The sequence below is a fragment of the Haemaphysalis longicornis genome, unplaced genomic scaffold (assembly GCF_048455015.1).
Source record: "Haemaphysalis longicornis isolate Haplotype H1 unplaced genomic scaffold, Haemaphysalis longicornis Haplotype H1 scaffold_9, whole genome shotgun sequence".
NCBI classification, from domain to species: domain Eukaryota; kingdom Metazoa; phylum Arthropoda; class Arachnida; order Ixodida; family Ixodidae; genus Haemaphysalis; species Haemaphysalis longicornis.
In genome coordinates, this window is record NW_027526460.1 from 23,431,068 (window position 1) to 23,452,573 (window position 21,506).

The 21,506-nt window shown below is 45.0% G+C and overlaps 1 protein-coding gene across 1 annotated transcript in view; it reads right to left on the reverse strand.

Annotated features, from left to right (window-relative positions):
* Positions 1-21,506, reverse strand: part of LOC144152746 (putative ATP-dependent RNA helicase DDX10) — a 32,815-nt gene that overhangs the window by 7,808 nt on the left and 3,501 nt on the right. Inside the window, exons 3-13 of the mRNA XM_077684172.1 lie at positions 17,933-18,063; positions 15,023-15,181; positions 14,754-14,874; positions 12,599-12,713; positions 12,418-12,514; positions 7,464-7,568; positions 5,395-5,557; positions 4,912-4,996; positions 3,848-3,946; positions 2,846-2,933; positions 841-929 (exon numbers count right to left, since the gene is read on the reverse strand). Of these exons, the coding sequence (XP_077540298.1) occupies positions 841-929; positions 2,846-2,933; positions 3,848-3,946; positions 4,912-4,996; positions 5,395-5,557; positions 7,464-7,568; positions 12,418-12,514; positions 12,599-12,713; positions 14,754-14,874; positions 15,023-15,181; positions 17,933-18,063 (1,252 nt within the window). The remainder of the gene's footprint in view (positions 1-840; positions 930-2,845; positions 2,934-3,847; positions 3,947-4,911; positions 4,997-5,394; positions 5,558-7,463; positions 7,569-12,417; positions 12,515-12,598; positions 12,714-14,753; positions 14,875-15,022; positions 15,182-17,932; positions 18,064-21,506) is intronic.

Below are 21,506 nucleotides of genomic sequence, written 5' to 3' on the forward strand. Positions count from 1 at the left end.
TGCGCCGTAGTGGAGGGTTCTGGATTAATTTTGACCACCTGGGGATCTTTAACATGCGGCGAAATCTCGTACACATGGGCGCTTCTGCTTTTCGCCTCCATCAGAAAAGCAGCTGCCGCGGCTGGGACTCGAACCCACGTCCTCGTGCTTAGCAGCACAACGCCTTAGCCACTGAGCCGTCGCGGCGGGTACGAGGCAAAACAGACGTCCGGCAAAGCCAGGCCAACGGGAAAGAGACTCGACGAAGGCTTTGGTACGACTGTCAGCACGGCACTCAGCTACCTTGTGCTATTGTTCACTTCGAGCTGTACAAGTGAAACAGTTCTACATGGTGTGTTCTTGAGACTGCCCCTCCCTTTATGGACAATGCACCCTGCCCCATATTGTGTTTCCTGGAAGCAACCAAGGCCTGCTTGTGGCTTGTGACCGCAAAAAAGTCCCGTGACATTTTCAGCCCTGGAAGAGAAGCCTGCGTTCGAAAAGACAGTACAGCATGCCAGTTGTGGATAACGTGCTGTGCAAAAGGAGTGGTCCTTTTTTTTGTATGGAGTAGAAGAGCCAGACAAGGTTTCTCAGACAACCACACCACGAGTACACAGAACCTGCTATCCTTCCCACTAGTTTGTGAGAGTGACCGCATATCAAGTAGGAAATGCATCGCCTGTGCTTGCAACATGTCGAAAATTCACCCTTCGCTTTTTTTTCATGTTTTGCATCCCGCCGACAGCACAACTAATGCACTCTAAGCACACACAGAATGCTATTCCATACCAGTCTCAGGTGACACACATTCCTGGCAAAGGCCCTTTTGTACCACTCCACCACGGCCAGAGAGCTCACCTGGCAAAGGCGTCCAAGTCCAGCTTGGCCACATCGAACACGGTCTTGTCTTTCATCAGGAACACACTCTTCACGTATGCGGTAAAGCACTGCAGCAAGACACGATACACTGCAGCTCAGCACAGTTCAAATAAAGCCAGGTAGAAAATTCTTTTCGAAATGGAACTAGAACTGCCCGACTTTCTGACGAATTTATTAGGAAGACAGTATGCCAGCAAAATTTTATCAAAAGAGAAGCAACTTCCTCAACACTGAACCCTTTCCGGTCCAACGGCCGTTCTGGTCCAAAAATGCTTTGCCGATTTCTGGCACCGCGAACAAAAAGACAAACTGTGCAAGAAGAACTCACAGAATATTTATTTTTCTCCAGCATGCTGCTTGCAACTCCTTTCGCGATATTTGAGCAGCGTGCAAAACTACTCAAGGCTATCTCCTGGGTGCAGGCCAGTGTATTTTTACTGCAGGTTTTGCAGAAAAACAGAAATGTCCCTCCTCCCTCCTTTTGTTTTTCTATCGCTACAAACATCACTGACTGACGGAGGCACGTAATTCTCTTCCTCACTGAAGTCCCAATCACTTTCCCTAAGTGCACCACCGTAAAATGCCCGCAATGAGGAAGTGGCCATGCTTTTCAGCGAACAGCACGCACGTGAAATCCTCTGGGATTCAAAAGGCCCGTGCTAAACATTGTGCTGCACCCTTGCGCAAGAAGAAGTAAACCTCTACATACAAAGTTCACTTGTCCCCCAAGAGATGGCGCATCATGTATACAAAGAGCACAAGCGCATTGCAGTGAGGAAAACCGTGAAATTTAACCTTGAACATTCAAGTCAGGCGGAACCTGACAATGGACCGCTGTGGCCATGTTGCGTTTTCAGGTAGGGCCCGACAATAGACCAGAAAGGGCCCAGTCACTGTTCCAACATGGCAGCTGGAAACCATTTTTTTTTCTAAGGGGCACTGAACAGAGCCACCATTTCCTATGTCACTTTACAAGAGCAAAGCTTACACTGTGCACCACTCCTGTGTCCTTTCGGCCTATTTTTATGCTTCTTTCACAAGAAAAGTGAATTTAAATGTGCAATTCTTCTAGCAACGCCTCACTGACATGATTTACGTCCGCAAGGCAGCATTAAATGATTTTGAGACTATTTACTGCACCAAAATAACGCCTTAAAAATATAAGGACTGAAAAAAGTAAAGATAAAAATTTTTGAAGGCTGGAACAAAACCAAGCCCTAAGGTAAACTTGCACTCTCCTTTTTTTCCAGAGTTCAGGTACAAGCCAAGGCTTAACACACAGTGCAAAAAGATGTGGCAAAAGGTAGAGGAACATTATGACGTAGACAAACACTGTCAGACAAACACTATACATCTGTCAACCTTCCACACTGCGCTACGCATTGCTCTGAAAAATCTATCAATCAACTAGCTCTTCTAACCACTAAAATAAAGGATCACATGATTTGAACTACACAATACAGCCTCACGTAAGAGATGAACAAAACTACGCCTCTCTGCAAACGATCACCATTCCCTCAAGTAGCCTTCCTAATGGTAGAAAACGGGGCACAAATGCTCCCAGCCGATGCACTGCACTGTAAAGGGTCGACCTACTGTAAAGTTCCAAAAGAACGCCCACCCAAAGTACAGAGATATCAAGTGAGAAATACAGGTTGGGCGATCTTTCGAGTCAGGTGCAAAAAACTGAAAAGTGGCTGCACCGCCAACCAAAACCGCGGAGAAATCAAGAAAAAATACCAGATGAGTGAACTTTTGCCTCAAGTGTGGAAAGGCCAAATAAGTGAGCGCATCAACACATGAATAGATGATTCACGTTTATTTTGTTCCCTCATCGGTGCTAAAGCCATCAATTTTAGGGGTGGACGATGTTTTAAGGTGGGCGTTCACTCAGAACTTCACGGTAGTCACAGCAAAGCGAGGACTCCGGGCCGAAACAGTGGTGCTGAGCAAGCCTATCGTCAAGGCAAGGGGGGCCACTCACCCTCTGGGCACACTCCTTGAGTGCCACGTCCCGAGCGCACATGGCCTCCAGTTTGATCTGTATACTCCGCAGCATCCTCGGATTCACCCTGCACCACGTCCAAACAGGCAGCACAAGGGAGGGGGGTCAAAGGGCTCCTTCGAGTACACTGCTGAGCAGTCAAAGGGCTTCTTCGAGTGCACTGCTGCAAGACACTGCCCTCCATGAGTGAGGCCACACTTTTTATTAAGGGGCCATGAAAACTAAACACACCTTTGTCCTATCTGAAAGAACTAGCCTTTGGTAAATTTCTCAGCTCCATTCCAGCAACGACAGATGTCTTTTAACAAAAAAAACACAAGAAATATCGAAAAGGTTTTCAATTTTGCGCTACAGTGACGCAATATTGGCGGGAGTGATGCAGCCGGGCCAGCGCAAAAAACACATTTACCAACCGTGCAAATGAGATTCAGAGCTGTGAGAGAAAAATCGCCCGAAAGTGGCTGGGCAGTTGCCACTGCCTCATCTGCTTACATATCTCCATTACTTGTTGGAAATTGACAATAAAAAGGGTGCCATTGCTATCGGGACAACAGAATCTTTTAATGAGCGAGACTTGTATTTTGTTTTCCATAGACCCTTTAAGCCCATTATTAAAGATCTGTGCTGCAGAAACAGGCCCCACCAGAAAGGGTTATGTTTTCCTAAAAACCCGTTACACGGAAGAGGCAAAATACATTCCAGGAGTAACTTTTTACAGAACCTCTTCCATTGCAGACCTGTTTTTGCAGCATGAAAAAGAGGAAAAAACAACAACAGGATATTGTGTTTATCCAGTTGTGTCCCTGATAACATTTATCAGCCTGTACTTATCTTTTTTACTAAGAATGGCCGACAGCAGAGAGGGGACCACAGGTCCACCCTTGTTCCTCACAAAGAGAAGCATTCACCCATCCTTACAGCATCCCAGAACGGCCCTTTTTCGTTCCACGCAAAGAAAGGATGGATGCTGCTGGCACTCACTGTATCTTCGATATGGGTATCTTGTTGTTGGTCAGTTGCTCTGCCATAGACTCCTCAGATGGAAGCAGGATCAACAGCGCCTCGCCGTCTTTTTCAAACCTGCATGCAAGGGGTCCGCATGTGCACTCACCGCAGCCAAGTGTTGTCAAACAGAATGAACTGTGTGGGACACTCCACCATCTGACAGGCTGCAGCCTTCACAAACAAGCGTTGCAATCGAAACAACAAAGGGCAAACTGATAATTAAGAAAAAAAAAACAGCATACAAAACCTCATTACAAGCGAGTTGAAGATTCTATTAAATACTTGCAATGCTGGTCATCATATTATCTTATGCAAGACCTTCATAACCAACAGCCTTGAAAAACACGAGTTTGTGCAGACTTGTGTGGTGGTACATTCTTTACGGGAAAGAAACAAAATGTGACATAAATTCTACATTCCAGTTTTTGCACACTTGCATTGCACTTTCAGGTGACACTTTACAACCAGTTTACAAAGTATGTAAAATGGGGCGGATGAAAGGTAGCTGGTTTATGAATGTCCGTTGCTGGGTAAGGGAACGGATAAGGCTGGCGACTGCCAGCTACCCTTTTCTCTGTAGGCACTTTTATAGGTGAGTAAAAGAAAATGAGAAATGCAGATGATAAGAAGCCAAGAGTTAAAATGGTGTGATGCTGCACGACCTTCCTTGATCCATCCTGTTTGAGCTGCGGGGCCGCCGATGCAATGGACGAAGTGCTAACGTACATGCCACCCATTCTCTCACCCATGATTCTTCAGGACACTATTATCTAAGCCTATTACGTGGCCACTGAAAAGTCGAAGCTAGCGGTCAGGCTTTGCACAGGTAAATATTCAGTAATTGTGCTGCTCAAATTTTACTACACTTGAAGGGTGTCCAAGCACTTGGCTTCTACCATGCCCAAACAGCAGCAGCTTTAATTTCAACCAGAAGAGGAAAACCGACACCCAACAGGCAAGGCAGAAAAACTACCAAAAAGAGGCTTCCATGCAACGTTGGTCTGGTAAAAATGGTGGACCCACGATGAGCTTGCACCGACCTGGCCGTTCTTCCAGCTCGGTGAATGTAGGTGCTGACATCCTCGGGGCAGTCATACTGAAGCACCCAGTTGACAGCCGGGAAATCTGCAAACCACATACCGGCCATGATCCAGCAACTTGTCGAAGCATGCTGTGCCAGTGCCACCACAGTGCATATGCATAAAAACAACAACTAAGTGCCCGCAATGAAAACGGTTTACGAATACAGCGCCACACTGCACATGTTCTGATCGTGAGTGGCATTCCCCTAGCAGTCTTTTCAGGTGCCGTTATCTTTGTGGTTGCACATAGCACCCCAACTTCGGCTAACAACCCACGAATGATTTGCTCCACATCGTGGTGCAACTGAAGGTAGGAATGAAAGCAGCAGTATCGAGTCCATGGTGTTTAAAATGCAACTGAGATGAGTGACAAGGCAGGGTACGTGCAGCCAGCTTCTGGCCACTGCCTAACGAGGCCCCCCAAGCAAACCCAGCACCGACCTAGGCCTCGAGCGGCGATGTCAGTGGCGATGAGGACGGCGCTCTGCTTCCGGCAGAACTCGTCGTAGACAGCCATGCGCTTCAGCTGGAACATGTTCCCGTGCAGCTCCAGGATGGTCATGCCAGGTCTCATGCGGCACAGGGCTCGGTACACGTACTTCACCTGGGCAGAGAGAGATAAAAAAAAATACTCAAGGAGCAAGGCTGCACATGCTTTTGATAGTTGCTGAAGAGGAAGCAAGGAAGATTACTGTCGGTTCCGCAAGGGTGTCAACCGGTAAAGGATCTGCCACAAAGCAAAGAGTGTGATGAGAGAATGCTATGCCCTAGGGTGGAATTGAGTTCGTTAATTTCAAAAATGTTCACTTCACATCCATTTCAGCCGTGACGTAGGTGCACTTGCAAGGCCTCTGATCAACGATGTGCGCAGAAACTGAAGTCTTGTCTTGCTTTGGCTGTGCCACACCCGATTGTCCGCTTTCAGCACGGCTCACTTGAAATGGACACAGAATGGACAAAACTGAGAATTCCGCCCCTGATGTGCGACGATGGGGCCATAAAAATGTGCACACTGTTATGCATTTATTGATCATCATTAGCCTTTTTGTGTCCACTGCAGGATGAAGGCCTCTCTTCATAGACTACTACCCGTGCGTATCCTGTGCTGTCCAAATATGCATCACATGACCAGTGTAACTAAACCTATCCCTCTTAATTTCAACTAGGATGTCTTCCAGCAGAGTTTTTTTCCTGTGTCCAAGACCTCTGAAGTTTTAATCCTGCTGCCTTTTTTTATACAGCTCAGCAGACCACCCCAAGTTTTCTTTTGAGGTGTTTGGCAAGTCTAAGTTTCTGCCCCGCAAGTCACCACCAGAAGTGTGCACTGGTTATATGCCATGCTTTTTAGCGACAGGGGTAGCCTACTGTTTGTAACTTCAGAGTCTGCCCAATGCTCTTCAGCCCGCACTAATTTTATGCCAGATTCCTTTCTCATAGTCTGAATCAGCACTGACAACTTGTCCAAGATAGTTATACTCATCCACTTCTGGTATTTCATCATCTAGGCTAAAGGAGAGTTTTAACATAACTTTAGATTGATCTATATTTTTAACCCTACCGCTCAGCTTCGCGAGTACATTTCCTAAAGCATTTTTTGCAGGTCTTCCCTCGAATCACCGAACAAGACGTCACCCGCAAATGTCAAGTGGCTCAAATACGCCTCCATTCACCTGTATCCCCGACTTCTCACATCAAGCTCCTTCAATGTCCCCTCTAGGCAAGCTTTGAAGAAGTACTTGATACAAAATTTTCGTGCTACACTTTTTTCCACTGCTATGGGTGCCTACCAGCCTAGTAATCGTAGAATGGCATGTTAGATGGTCAACTGCAGGGGAAGTAATTATTAACGACCTCATTTATTTGTGTCAGTTTCGGTTTCAATGAAACGTCAACTGCAGGGGAAGTAATTATTAACGACCTCATTTATTTGTGTCAGTTTCGGTTTCAATGAAACGAACACCGAAGCGGCCACCATGACAGGACAGCGCTCTTGACGTTACTGTTCTCGTTGCACCACAGCCGGTGTGGATGTGTCCACCTAGGCAACATGATGTCAGTCCAAAAACTGTGACGTGATACACAAGGCAGAGCAGTGTGTGCCAACTGCAGCCGGCACCTCGGCTACGTCACAAGCACCGCGATGTCGGCAGTATGGGGCTACGCGCACGGAGAGGCACTCAATCCGTCATGCTGATGCCGATGTCGAAAGGGTATTCGTTCCACGCTTTCTTGTGCGTGAAAAGATTAAAATTGGTTTAAAATATGTTACACCGAATGGTTATGGTTGAAATTTCCTGGGAGATATCTCCATATACTAAGGAAGCCTTTTAGGTAGTTACTATCTCAGCTTTGTTAAGAAACTTCAGAGAGATGGCTCCACCTTGTGCCGTTCCTGACAGGAGGAAATTCCCCGCTCTCGTCGTAATCTGTGTGTCCCTTGGACAAGTCCTCCCAGACTCTCGATTCGTGCACGAGAACGGACGAGGAGGACCATGGGAGCGGGTACACACCTGCTTGCAGCTGGACAGGAAGACGAGGATCTTCTGCTTCAGGTGGTTCCGGATGAATGACCACAGCAGGTTCAGCTTGTCGTGCAGCTCACACACCACGTAGCTCTGTGCGCAACAACACAAGGGGCTTTCATTAGGACTTCTGGAAAGAGCTTGTGTCGCCACCATGGTAGAAAAACATGTATTTAACCCTTTCAGGGTCACGGACGTACATGTACGTCCTCTGCAAACACCTTCAAAATGGTCAATAACGTTCATGTACGTCACCGCTTGTATGTTCAAAAAGCGCGCCTTTTTCGCCAACTTCTCTTGCTTGGCATGTGCTGCCACACTGTGGAAATACGTGAAATTATTTTCTTGCGCCGATGGCTCTTCTTTCTATTTTTTTATGATTTACCTCAGCGGCGCACCGGCTATCGCTTGCGCATCTGGTAACAAGGGGCGGTGCGCTGGGTATCGCCCACCTAAGGCCCCTTACGCCCACTGGGCGCCTCTTGCTTCTTGCACCTGCCGCAGACCAAGGGCGCCTGCGAAACTGTTGAGGCACTTTTCTCCTTTTTTTTTTGTATTTTTTAGGAGCGGTGCGCCGTCCATAGCTCACGCATCCGGCCGCGCGAGTGCAGCGGCTGGTTTTGGTATTGTCCTCCGGGCACTTCCTGCTTTTTGCGCCCGCGAAACTGATGCCTATCTGATTTCGATTCACTCAAAAGGTGCCGGCTTGTTGCTCTCTCGTTTTTATTTAGAATTTTTCTTGTGTTACTCATAAATAAACCACATGTAGGGTCATTTCAGATAAGATCGAACAAAGCATGGCTGGTCGACCTCTTCAATTCACTTGAAATTTTTTTACCTCATTCCCGCATGTATGTAATGTGCGGAGTCACAAATATTTTCGGCGGAAAAAATTTTGGTCGACTGGAAAAAAATTTGGAACCCACCCGCGTGGACCCCGGTCGCTACCTGCCCATGCGCTGCGGCCAAATTTAGCGACGTCTAGCAAAAAATATACTAATCAGGCGGGAATGGTAATTTTTACGCTTAATCTACGCCTGGTGTACATTTCGCGCCCAAAATATCGTTGGCTAGAAGAACATATATTTTTTGTAAAAAAATTTCCAAATCTTGCTCAGAGCGCACTTTGTTGTGTATTTTGCGGGCCAGTATTATCGTAAGTAATGGAGCTAGAACGTTAAAATTTGAGTGAGGGCTGCTCCTGGCAAGCACAAATAAGGGCCGTAAATATTGTGTCTGTGCACACTACGGTTAAAAAGTAAACGGCGCACAATTGTGAAGAAAAAACTAAAACACTCCGAGTTCAGAGGCTTATTAAAAAAAAAACACTTCTTCGATTTTGCTGAAATTCTCCCCAGATGTTAACCTGTGAATGTACTTCAATGATCATTAAAAACATGTTGCATCATTTTGTTCCTGACGCGCCTACAGCGCGAGAAGAAAGCCTGGTCGGCCAGGTCTTCACAAGATCCTGAGACACGAAACAGTGAGAGCAACTTCCAGTGAATGTGCAGACGTTTGATAATTTTTTTGTACCAAAGGCAAACTGTTACTTATTGATAGTATTACAGAGAATTCAGAAGCAAAACTGAAATTTTTATGTGAATTTTGGAACGAAAATAAACAATTCTGCGCACCGCTAAACGTGTACTCTTCGAAGAAAAAACGGAGGAACTCCAGATTCACGCGCATTTAAAAAAAAACCCTTCTCTGAGTTTTATGAAGCATTCCACAGATATTTTCCTCTAAACGTACTTGTGTGAGCCCTAGAAATATCGTGCGTCATTCTAAGCACAGCGCGGATACAGTCGTGCGGTGGCGAAACCGCTGCAATGTATGGTGGTAAAACGCGCAATTTGAAGGTTTTCGGGTCTATTTTTATAGCTTCCTCTAGATTTCCCCAACCGCGGTCACTCTTTGTCTTACATTATCAGCGCTCTTTTTTTGTGCGCACTGCTGCCGTGATGCGCTGTATTTGGTTCATAAGATCACCTATTTGACAAGATGCACGCAGTCTTGTTTTTTAACTCGCCTGGACGTAACTTTCGTTCGCCTGAAATCAACGGTTCAACGGAAGCCCGTCCGGTCGGCAGCACACATGGCAAGTATTACAAACGGACATCGGCCACACACGACCCCGGCGCGGGTAACGTCTCCAGGTAGCATGCCCCTCTTCGGTCCTTCTCCGGACACACTGGTTCAATTACCGAATTAGCGACCAAACAAGGAAGGCAAACGCCCTTGAGCCCGGTGGGGTCCGGGACGACACATGTGGGATCTTCATTTTTTTGTTTGACTCTAGTATTTTTAGGGCTTTTTCAACCGTATGCGGGGGCGGGGACTTGGCTTACAGAAAGAGCGAAAGTGGGGACTGGAAGAAAAGGGGCTGCATGCGTTCGAACGGTTACAAGTTTTCAGTTCTGTCACATTGGGAGAGTGCCTTGCGCTACCTCCCCACTATTTGACTACGGTCGCATTTTAATCTTCATTTCATCACTTTTTATTATTCCTTTTAAGTATTCTGATTTTATTATTCTTTTTGTATCTTGTTACTCAGTCTCTTTTGTCATAGTTTTGTGGTTGCAAGCGATGACGTCTGCCATGACTCTACGCATGCCTGCTTGGCTTTAGCAAAAATCAGGCTGTGGGTAGACGACAATCTGCCACTGTACTCCAAGGTGACTTATGTGAGTGACGGAGCTGCCAGTCACTTTAAAAACAGGCACCAGCTTCATGAGTTTCATTGCGTTTCACCAGCTTCATGAAACGCAATGGATATTCTCCGCAACAGGGCACGGAAAGAATGCCTGCGACGGAGTTGGGGGAATCGTCAAACATCAGGCGACACTTTACAACCTAAGAGAACCACTAAGAAATGCGATTCAGACGGCAAAAGACATGGTAACTGTGTTGTCTGAGAAGATCAAGGGCGTTCACTTCATCTCGAGGGGAACGAAGTTTCCAGCTATCGCGAAACAAAAAAGGAAGAATAGCGAACAGTGCGTGCCTTTCCCGACATACAGTCCTGGCACGTGTGGCGTTTAAGGAAGTCATCAGAAGCAGATATATGCAAACTATGTGCAGCGCGGACTGTTTGTGCCACTTTGAGGAAACTGTGAACATTGATGCAGCAAGCAACGTGTAAATAAACAGCTAGTAGCTGCACGGTATTAATGGGGTGCCGATAGAACGCTGTCATTTCAAACGTTGACTTCGTTAATGTTTCTTGGCTATTCTATTCTCCTTATCTCACAAGATATTCTGCCCTTTCTACAAAATAAATAAGGGAAATCTGCAGAAAGTCACAATCGTCGTTTTATGTCTCAGCTCCTTGTGACGAGCATGCTTGACAAGGCTCTTTTGCTTTTCAGTGATCAAAATGATGCGAGTTTTTTTAATGGCTCACGCAATTAAAGTAGGAGGAAAATATCCGTGGAAAGCTTCATAAAACTCAGAGAAGGGTTTTTTTTTTTTAAATGCGTGTGAATCTGGAGTTCCTCCGTTTTTTCTTCGAAGAGTACACGTTTAGCGGTGCGCAGAATTGTTTATTTTCGTTCCAAAATTCACATAAAAATTTCAGTTTTGCTTCTGAATTCTCTGTAATACTATCAATAAGTAACAGTTTGCCTTTGGTACAAAAAAATTATCAAACGTCTGCACATTCACTGGAAGTTGCTCTCACTGTTTCGTGTCTCAGGATCTTGTGAAGACCTGGCCGACCAGGCTTTTTTCTCGCGCTGTAGGCGCGTCAGGAACAAAATGATGCAACATGTTTTTAATGATCATTGAAGTACATTCACAGGTTAACATCTGGGGAGAATTTCAGCAAAATCGAAGAAGTGTTTTTTTTTTAATAAGCCTCTGAACTCGGAGTGTTTTAGTTTTTTCTTCACAATTGTGCGCCGTTAACTTTTTAACCGTAGTGTGCACAGACACGATATTTACGGCCCTTATTTCTGCTTGCCAGGAGCAGCCCTCACTCAAATTTTAACGCTCTAGCTTCATTACTTACGATAATACTGGCCCGCAAAGTACACAACAAAATGCGCTCTGAGCAAGATTTGGAAATTTATTACAAAAAATATATGTTCTCCTAGCCAACGATATTTTGGGCGCGAAATGTACACCAGGCGTAGATTAAGCATAAAAATTACCATTCCCGCCTGATTAGTATATTTTTTGCTAAACGTCGCTAAATTTGGCCGCGGCGAATGGGCAGGTAGCGGCCGGGGTCCACGCGGGTGGGTTCCAAATTTTTTTTCAGTCGGCCAAAATTTTTTCCCCCGAAAATATTTGTGAATCCGCACATTACATACATGCGGGAATGAGGTAAAAAAATTTCAAGCGAATTGAAGAGGTCGACCAGCCATGCTTTGTTCGACCTTATCTGAAACTACCCTGTATATAACAACACAAACGATTTTTTTGTCACTTTATGGTCACCCTAAAAAAATTACGAAAATTTTTTCTCAAAATAGATTAATCCGAAGAATTTAAACCAGCAATAAAAAAAAATCGTCCCAGGGGGGTCGAATTTTTTCGCATTTGACGAAAAAATTCGACCCTCAAAGGGTTAAAGGTACGTCACTTTCCCCATGGCACAGCAGGCGATTTGCCTACCCAGTGTGATGCCTCTTTATATTGTTTCTCTTAGCAGAAAGAGAAAAAGAAATCCCATCAAAGCATGTCACACGACACCTGGCATGACCAGCATTGTAAAGCTTGGTACACCATGTTCCTTAGAAAGGCCAAGTAGGGCAAACATGCAGCAAGACTAAGTTCCCACCTGCAAGCCAACATTCATAATCACAATTGAAATGCAGCTAATAAAGGAAACACCATCAGATTTACCCCTAATTACTTGAAAATAACTGCCACTATGTACCCCAGTTTACAAAGCCACATGTGAGTGCTAGATTCAGACCCAGAGCAAACAGCTCACCTGTGTGAGGCCTTCAGGGGTGGTGAACTTGGCGTGCTCGTGAACTGACACGTAAGCTGGATCTTTCAAGCTCAGCCTAGCCAGGTCCTTGACCGATCTGTGGGTCGAAGCGAGCTCTGGGAAAATGCCAAGGCCCACACGGTAGGCAGAGAGCAACGAGAGGAGTGGGAGGAGGACTCACTTGGTTTGTGTGGCTGAGAAGAGCAACGTTTGCCGCTCAAGAGGAATGTTCTCAATGATGGCATTCACAGTCTGCTGGAAGCCCAGGTCGAGAATACGGTCCGCTTCGTCCAGTACTGAAACAGTGGGCCACAGTTACAGCCGCAAGTGGGGCCGCTTCAAGTGGAGCAGGCACTGCCTGCAAAGTTGAAACTTAAACCGCTGGGTTAATTGCATTGCAAATTGCGAGGCTAGTTTGAACCATTGGAACCAAATTTCCTTATCCGACTGACAGCGTGACAAACGTCACACTATCTTCTAGGCAAAACAGCGCAGAAAAAGACTAAGACAGAGAGAGATACATGACAAGGACTGTGATGCGGGAGGTGCGTCAACGATAGGCTGAGGGAGCACGTAAACAATGTAAAAAATGTGCGGGAGGGGAAAGATGCAGAGAGCTTCCTGGCAAGCCATTGTTTGAATTGCAAGGGCTGTTTGCCAGAATTACAACACACTTCCTTCATTAGAAAGTGCAAATCGTGGCTCTCACGTGAAATCGTAGAATCGGAATGGATCTTAACGCTTTGTGAGGCATGCGTCAGCGTGGCCTCTATCAACTTGTCTGAGAAAGAACTAAATTTTCTATGCATGCACAGATAAACCTTAGGTTGGACCGCTCTATATATTGCCTCCCTCTCAAAGTAAAACGAGTTGATAGTTCAGCACAGTTCCTGTCGTGTATTGCTCTCTGTCTTTGTACTTTTTGCGCTGTTTTGCCTAGATTATGTACTAACACGCCCAGTTTTCCACGTTAATCACACTATCTTTAAAGGAGCCATGAAGAGAAAATGCAAGTTGGTTTTATTCGAAAGATTTCGTGTTTTATAGTGCCCAAAGCGCTTGTCCGGATACAAACGGTGCTTTATTCACTGAGAAATTAAACAATTTAGGTTGAAATTTTGATTTTCCCGCTCAATCGTGCGTTTTCGTGGTCCCAAGTGACATCACTGAAACCGACCGCTCTGCAGCCTAGAGTACCTTCATTCACGCATCCGCCGTACAGGGTAGAGACACGTATACGCTGGCGCCGCCATTTTCGGTTGCTCGCTCGCCGCCGAAGCAAGTCATTGTGTCAAAACCGCGCTAAAATTATCGCCACAACGCGGTTTACTGAAGAAGTTTGAATCATATTGTCTGTACGCGTTGCTAGGTCTGGTGGGAAAAGAAAAGAATAACGCGTTGAGCCCGTTGGCCCAATTGCGGCGGCACGGGACCGTTCAAAGGTTGTCTCCACCCTGTACAGCGGTGTTGGTTTGTTCCCGCGTTTCTTTACGTTCCGTAACATAGATGGCGCCACCATACCGTGGCAAGCGTTTGGTTTGTTTTTGCCCGCATTTAAACCTGGCTTGTTTTTGTTCTGGGAGAAAATATTCGTTCCCTGAAACAGTGCTCGCTCGACAAATGGGGTCACGTAAGACACCGTTGCTTGCGTCAATCGGCCAGTGTCGTCTGAGACAACCCCAAGCCCCGTGTGCTGTGCAGCGAAACCAAGCATGCTGTGCGCAGTACGAACAGCAGAACGCATCAGTACTTCTATGTTTACATGTGCTTTCGTAACTTCCACTGTTTATCCCATCATTCTTATTGCTTTGTAAAGAATGTGCCCTAAATTTAAGCGCAAATCGCTCGTTCGTCTAGTTTGTAAGTTCTACCTAATTTGCGTCTGCTTCTGCTTATTTGAGCGAAGTTTACGTTAAAAGTGGTGTCAGTATGATTCTAACGAGACAATCTTTTGAATGAACCAAACTTGTGTTTTCTCTTCATGGCTCCTTTAAGACAAGGACTCAAGGTATGCTCACTAAGAGCATTATTGTTCAGAAAAAAAAATGGGGGCGGGGATGAAAGGGATCATTTTTATTTGTTTTTGAGGCATCAAAATGTCTGGGGACACAACTGTGGATCTATGTATTTTGCTTCATTTTTGTGTTTTTTTATTGCGAAACCACTACGCAAAGAATAGTGCCGATTTTGCATTTTGTAACATGCAGTAAAATCTGCTATTTCCCACTGACAAAGATTCGTGTGTGTGTGTGTGTGTGTGTGTGTGCGCGTGCGTGCGTGCGTGCATGCAGAGGAAGAAGGGGAGATAAAAGCCTATAACAACGGCCACACTCAACCCAGAATCTGCAGCTGGGTGGCATCAAACAGGGGGTTCTCGTCCATGTGCTGCAACAGGCGGCCTGGGGTGCAGATGACGATGTTGCACGAGTCCATTCGCTTGCTCTCGAACTTCAGGTCCTGCAGCAGAGAGAACATGGGAGGACCCAAGGGTGATCTTCACTTCACTTCACTTCACAAAACTAAAAAGAAAAGAGAGAGAAAGAAACACAGGCAGACTTAAAAGGGGCAACCATGAAAATAGCCTAATTGAATGAATTCGGCGCACCTTGCCACCTATAACAAGGCCAGCTGAGAAGTCGTGGTGGTTGCCGATCTTCTTGAGCACCTCGAAGATTTGGTACGCCAGCTCCCGAGTGGGCGTTATGACCAGTGCTCCAATACCGTAGTTCCGGGCCCACCTTTCACAATACAGCTTTTCCAGGACCTTGGAAAGGAAAACATCGAAGGTGTGAACCAATCAGAACAATTCTCCAACACTACGGAGTGCTTTCTTTGGGACGGACTGCAATGTTGTGAAAACAGACATGAGATGTCACGAACACACACAATTAGCAGCATTTAAGGTTATCCTCCTACAACAGACATAAATGCAAAAAGAAATTGTGTGTGCAGAAAACTGTGGCAGACTTCAGCAACACCTGCTTTAGAAGAAAGAACACTGTTGCACCATTTTCCTAATGATAGGATTGCAAAGCAGTTAGGTATGTAATGAAGTGCACTTGCGAAATGCGCTGCTGCATTTTGTTGTGAGTGGAATACCCACAGGCACAGTTGACAGCTTGAAGCACAAAGGCTGTACGCTTATTATGGGCAACCCATTGCCAGGCGCTGCCTTCTATTTCTCAACCACTTCAGACTACTGGAAAACATTTTTGTTGTTTCGCGCTTTTTAGCCCGTTCTGCACATGCACAGCATCTCGTGACTGGGACATGTCACCTGTACGAGAGCAGCAGATGCTGACTGGACTGATTCGCAATTACAGTTGACAGCTTTAAGGTATGAGGCCAAGTGCTGGGGAAATTTTTTTTTTTAAAAAGATAAACAATGCAGGTTTTTGGTCTACATCATAAAGCACACTTTTTTAGGCCCATGGGAGCCATATAAAGTATGTCCTATTTTTATTTATATTTTTTGTTTGAAAATTGTATTAAATGTTGGTCTCATGCCAACACTCATAACTATAATTTAACTCCATGAAAACACACAATTTTCAGTAGTAATATAGGGGAGGCTTTGGCCTGTACAATGAACCAAAAGTAATGAGATCATATGAATCCTCAAAGCATAGTGATGAAATAACCAAAAGACAATGTTTCAATCAGGAGGACCTTTGTGTAAAAGGTGGCCATATCAAAACTTGTGGCTCGATTTTATTTCTTGAGGTTCATTGCACACCCAATAATGTGAGGAAGAATTGTGCCAAGTTTCACGAAAAAATCGTTAGTAGGAAAAAAAGTTATGAATGTTCGCGTCTGGAGAAATCGCCAAAACATTCTGAGAAATCAACAAAAAAGATTTCAAACAAGAGCAGTGCTTACATAAGATGATCAGGAGAGCTAAAATTCCGCACATTTGTAGCTACTTCCTTCTTGGGTCTTGCTTGTGTCTGAGTTTGCTCGTGTGGCACTTTGCCTTTTTTTTTCTAGCCTGCTTTGCAGAATCAGTGCTCTGACAGGATGTCTTTGCAGTGCACGGCTGATCATGCATTTTTGGTATTTGGTTTTTCTTTTTGTGAATATTTGCACTCTAAACTTCCTCATACTTTGACTGCCCGTAAGAAAAAGCAAGCGACAGAGAGTGAGCACAATCCAAAGCTCCTTCGACACGCGCATGAAGACTCCAGAGCGTAAACAACAAGTGCGGAACATCGTGCATCTGCGTGGTGAGAAGTTTGATTTTGATTGATAAATAAAGTGTTGAAAACACTATTAGGGCATTATTGCATTTTGTACGTGATACAACTGTTAAACAACGAGCTAAAAACTCCAAACCAGGGCACTTTTGTGTTGCACACAAAACTGGCAGTTTCAGTTTCATAGACGCCTAGTGGGTTTACATTTTTTATGTATCTTTTGAAGGAAACTGTGTAGGAAGAAACTTTTTCCAGCAATATGATGCCCAATAAATTTCACATCTAACAAATGGGAAAACAAGAAATTGACATTTTGAAAAAATTTCGCGATTTTGACTTGGCCTCACATCTTAAGTGTGAATGCAGGCACATGTAGCATCTTGCATTATGAGGCACGTGCTCTGTTGCAGCTGCTTGACGACAATAGACACTGAACATTTAAGTGTAGGTAGTCCTAACTGCTTCACAGTAGAAAAAAAAAATAAAAAAATTTCTCAGGGTTACTCAAGTAATTTTGCCCATGGTGTGAGACCGCACTAAATTTCTAAGGCTGCAAGGTGGTAACAGCAAATAAAAACTCAGTATGATGTAAATTTCCCTCAGAACTCTCCAGAATCAAAAATCTGCAGCAGACCTAAAAGGCACCCACAACATCTATCGGCATTTGAGGTGCTTTTAAAATGCGGTCAATAAGCGCATTCAATCTTGAGTTTAAGTGGCCATGAAATATCCAAGCCAGATGTCACATGTCAGGTAACAGAAACTTGCTCAAAGGATTTTTCTCTTTCCCGGCGTTCTTCACAATCTGTGCATCATTTGCTTGCTCGTGTAATGCCACAAAAGTGGTGCACTACTGCTGGCCAAGTTCCTGTCAGTTGCAGCAATAAACATTCTGAACAACCACTTGAAGAAAAATCACAACAGAAGCAAAGAAGAGACTAAAAGGGGAATCTGCTGCGACAAGCACAGCATGCAATCCCGTCCTGTACTGGCGATACCTGACAAAGAAATCTATTAGCACAGCTGCAGAGTCCCTTTGGTGTTTGGATGGCGGGTGAGCTGTGTGGGTCGGAGCATGTTAAATCATAGAACAGATAGCACAAAGGTGAGGCAAAAAAAGTGAAACAAGACAAAGCATTCCTTCCTATCTCACTTTCTCATCCCGTCTGTGCACTATTTGTTCAACTATTGCAGTTAATTTTCGTACTACTGAGATTTCTCTCATTTGGCACATTTGGTGAGAAATAAAGCGCAATGAAAAATTTTATGGAGCACAGTAAAAACAGGTTTATATTAGCCACAGTTATAACAAGAACTCTTACTGGGATTAGAAATGCAAGAGTCTTTCCAGAGCCAGTCTTGGCAGCTCCAAGAATGTCCACGCCCCTGAGCGCAAGTCCAATGGCTTGCTTCTGGATTTCCGTTGGCGTAATGTAACCAGCATCCTGCAAGCCTGTAGAAGTTGTGAGCAAAGATTTGAAACTCCTTAAAGGAACAGAAAAGGATGAACAACTCTTTGTCTAAATGAAAGGTGACACTTTTTGCTGCGCTTCTGTCATTGTTCGACAACAAATGTTTTGCTGAAAATAAATATTTAAGTTGGCACTTCTCCTGGATTTCTTTACTGACATAGAGGGCCTGTCATGAGTGGTGATTAGAGCCAAACAAGCGGCCAAATGGCACTGAGAAAGGTGGTGTAGCCTGTGTGGTGCTGTCCCCTAGAAGGTGTAGCAAGTAGTCATAAGTTCATTTGCATATAGGAGAAGCTAAAAAAAAAAGCAATTAAAACTTAACATAGTAACAGTCAGGGTACAGTATTGTAAAAATAAAAGCAGGCGTAATAGTGACACAACTGACCACAAGTTCAGAAAGAACGCCTACCCAAAATACAGTGACAGTTAATAGAATAATCTACCATCTCATATCGCCTCTCAAAAAGGCAACACGAAATTCAAGGAACTAATTCAGGAGCTACTTTGCTCTCATTTGTGGGTTTTTCTTTTCCGTCCCTCAAAACGTGCACTGAACATTTTTGTTTTCGCTATGTATTTTCTTTTTGGTTGTTCTTGCACTAATAGGTTGTACGTCATGTTGTGCTTGAGTTTGAACCGTTTGTATTATATTCCTGTCTTTTTTGTTGCTATCATGTATTGAATTTTGCATTATCACTTTTTTCAAGCTTACAGTGTGCATTCATTTGCATTTACAGTTTCAACAGTCCCGCATTTTTTTTTAAATTTTTTAACCTTACTTTTATTGCGCTAATACAATACGTGTGCTATGTAACCCCCCTATGTAATACCCCCTCACGGGGCCTTCAGGGGTATTGTGAATAAATAAAATAAATAAATATCAAGTGAAAAATAGGGATAGGCATACTTTCGGGTCAGGTGCGAAAAACTACAAAAAAGTGGTCGCACCGCCAACCAAAACTGCGGAGATATCAAAAAAAAAAATTAGATGGGTGGGCATTCAGGTCAGGTGCGGAAAGGACAAATAAGTGATCGCATCACCACATGAATAGATGATTCACATTTATTTTGTTCACTCATCGGCGCTAAAGCCACCGATTTTAGACGGTGGGTGTTCAATATTTCACCTCTAAAAGGGGGGTGGGCGGCGTTCCGGAAGAGGGCGTTTTCTCTGAACTTTACGGTAGTTACAATCTGAGTAGAATATTAACAGGATGTGCACCGTGACAGGAAAGATTAGAATAAACAAATTACACTTTTGCAGTAAAACCGGTACATTGTTCGGCTGCCTTGTCGCTGCCGTTAATAGCCTCCCATTTTTGTCGCTGGCTACCTGGCAGTAAGAAGGGTGCCACACTCACCCAGTAAATATTTCGATTAAATTAATACTAGAAGGCAAATCAAAACTCAAACAAATCTTAACGCATGTGGCAACGAGGCAAGCTTGCTTGCTGATGTTTAAAAGCTATGGTTTGAGTATTATTACAAACATGCATTCAAGAAAAGTTGCCCATTTATTTTAAAGAAAAACACTTAAACAGGCTCTGGAAATTGTTTCACCATCCCGATAAATTTACAAATCTTGGTGGGAAAAAACACACGAGGTGGTGACACCATTCATCTTCTGGCATTTTCTCCGATAATGAGCGACTGCCGCTGCCAAGGGTGACATATTTGCATACAGGGCCTTGTATTCTACTGATTGAGGCCCGCTTGTCCTTGCACTTTCGTGTCCCTTCAAATTTATATCGCCTGACGACGAACACCTTCTCTTGTGTTTTTTCCTGACAGCAGCTGTAAAATATATTGCTTGATGAAAGTATAGGGTGTATTCACAGGGCTTTGGGCCGCGCGGCGGCGGCGACGCCATATTTGAGGTTGCACTCCGCCGCGCGGGCAGCGCGTTTCCCGACGCGAAACGTGGTTTGCAGCGTGCTGCTGGCAAGAACGTTCGTGGACGGTGTTTTTTCTGCGTGATTCGTGGGTTTGCGAATGCCTCGTCCTACCGAATAGTTAGCATTGTTCTCACTTCGAAAATCCGGACTGCGCTGGTCTCCTACAACCGCAGACCCGAAGCAGGCCGCACGACAAAATAAGAAAAGCGCGCCGTGTATTTTTTTTTTCCTTTCACTGTTTCGAAGCAATGGCTAGGGCAGTGCTTGAAGGCTGTCTGTCTTTATTCGACAAATTCCCAAAGAAGTTATCGATAATATGGCTAGTCAGTATCGAATCTGTTGGAACCAGTTTCATCCAGGTGGGCCCCGGGACGATGGGCGCCGGAACTTTCACCTCGCACCTCGTCACATGTTTGAAACATTGGCATGCTTGAAATGTTCACAAATTAAGGTAGCCTGCGTACTTTATGGATGAGACGAACCATACTGGCCTCCCAGCCTCAACATGGGCTATACTTCGAGTGTTGAGGTGAACGCACGCGTACATGCAATATCGCTTCCCAGGTAATTGCGGGCATCCAAATTGATCCAATTCTTCTTCGTCGCCTTCGACTGTTCTCTAATGACCAAGCGTGTTACGTGATCAGACATTAAAGCTTGACACTGGGTACACAGTTTGACTACTTCAAAAAAAGCGCAGACACTAAAACGTTAACGTATGCAGGGACAAACTAGAGCAGCCTTTGTCACTTGTCTCTGCGCTGCTTTCGAAGTAGCCAAAGCGTACGTGCTCCATAATCTTGTTCTGCTTATAATTTCCACTTCGTCTTTACCGAAAGGAAAAGACTTGAAAATCACTGGTGGGATCTTGGTCATCACCACCATACCTAATTTTATCACGTACTTACCTCGCGATGGTTTCCACCCAGACCCTGTGCGTAATTATTCCGCTTCATTAGGAGCTCAAATGGACGACCTTCGTGCATTCAACGCACAGAACACTGTCGCCAGAGCACCTCACCGTTTCTCATACTCAAGAAGTGCGCAACATGCCTGGGTGGCATGGTAAAACCAGCTCCTCTCTCACACGCCACCACCACATCAAATACCCTCGCAGCCTTGGGTGAAGAAATTTTCTCAACTCGCGCCACGGTCGCTTCAAGCAACGGAGGAAATAATGAAATCGGCGCACGGGGATGACACCGAGATAGCGCGAAATCGCCAAAACGGACCGGGTTATGCACACCGCTGGCAGCGCCTGTCAAACCATCGGACAGTTGCATTCGTCGCACGAAATCATACCGTCTTCAAGCACTGCCCTGGCCTTCGCTTCGAAACAACAACAACAACAAAAAACGGCGCGCTTGCTTTCGTCGTTCGGCCTACTTCGGGTCTGCGGTTGTAGACGTGAACCTTGCAAGGACTGAGGCTTGGGCATGTTGGTTCATGACTAAAAGAAGGGGAACAGCGCAAATTTGACAGACACGAGAAGAAGGAGACGACACGCACAGCGCTGACTTACAACAGTT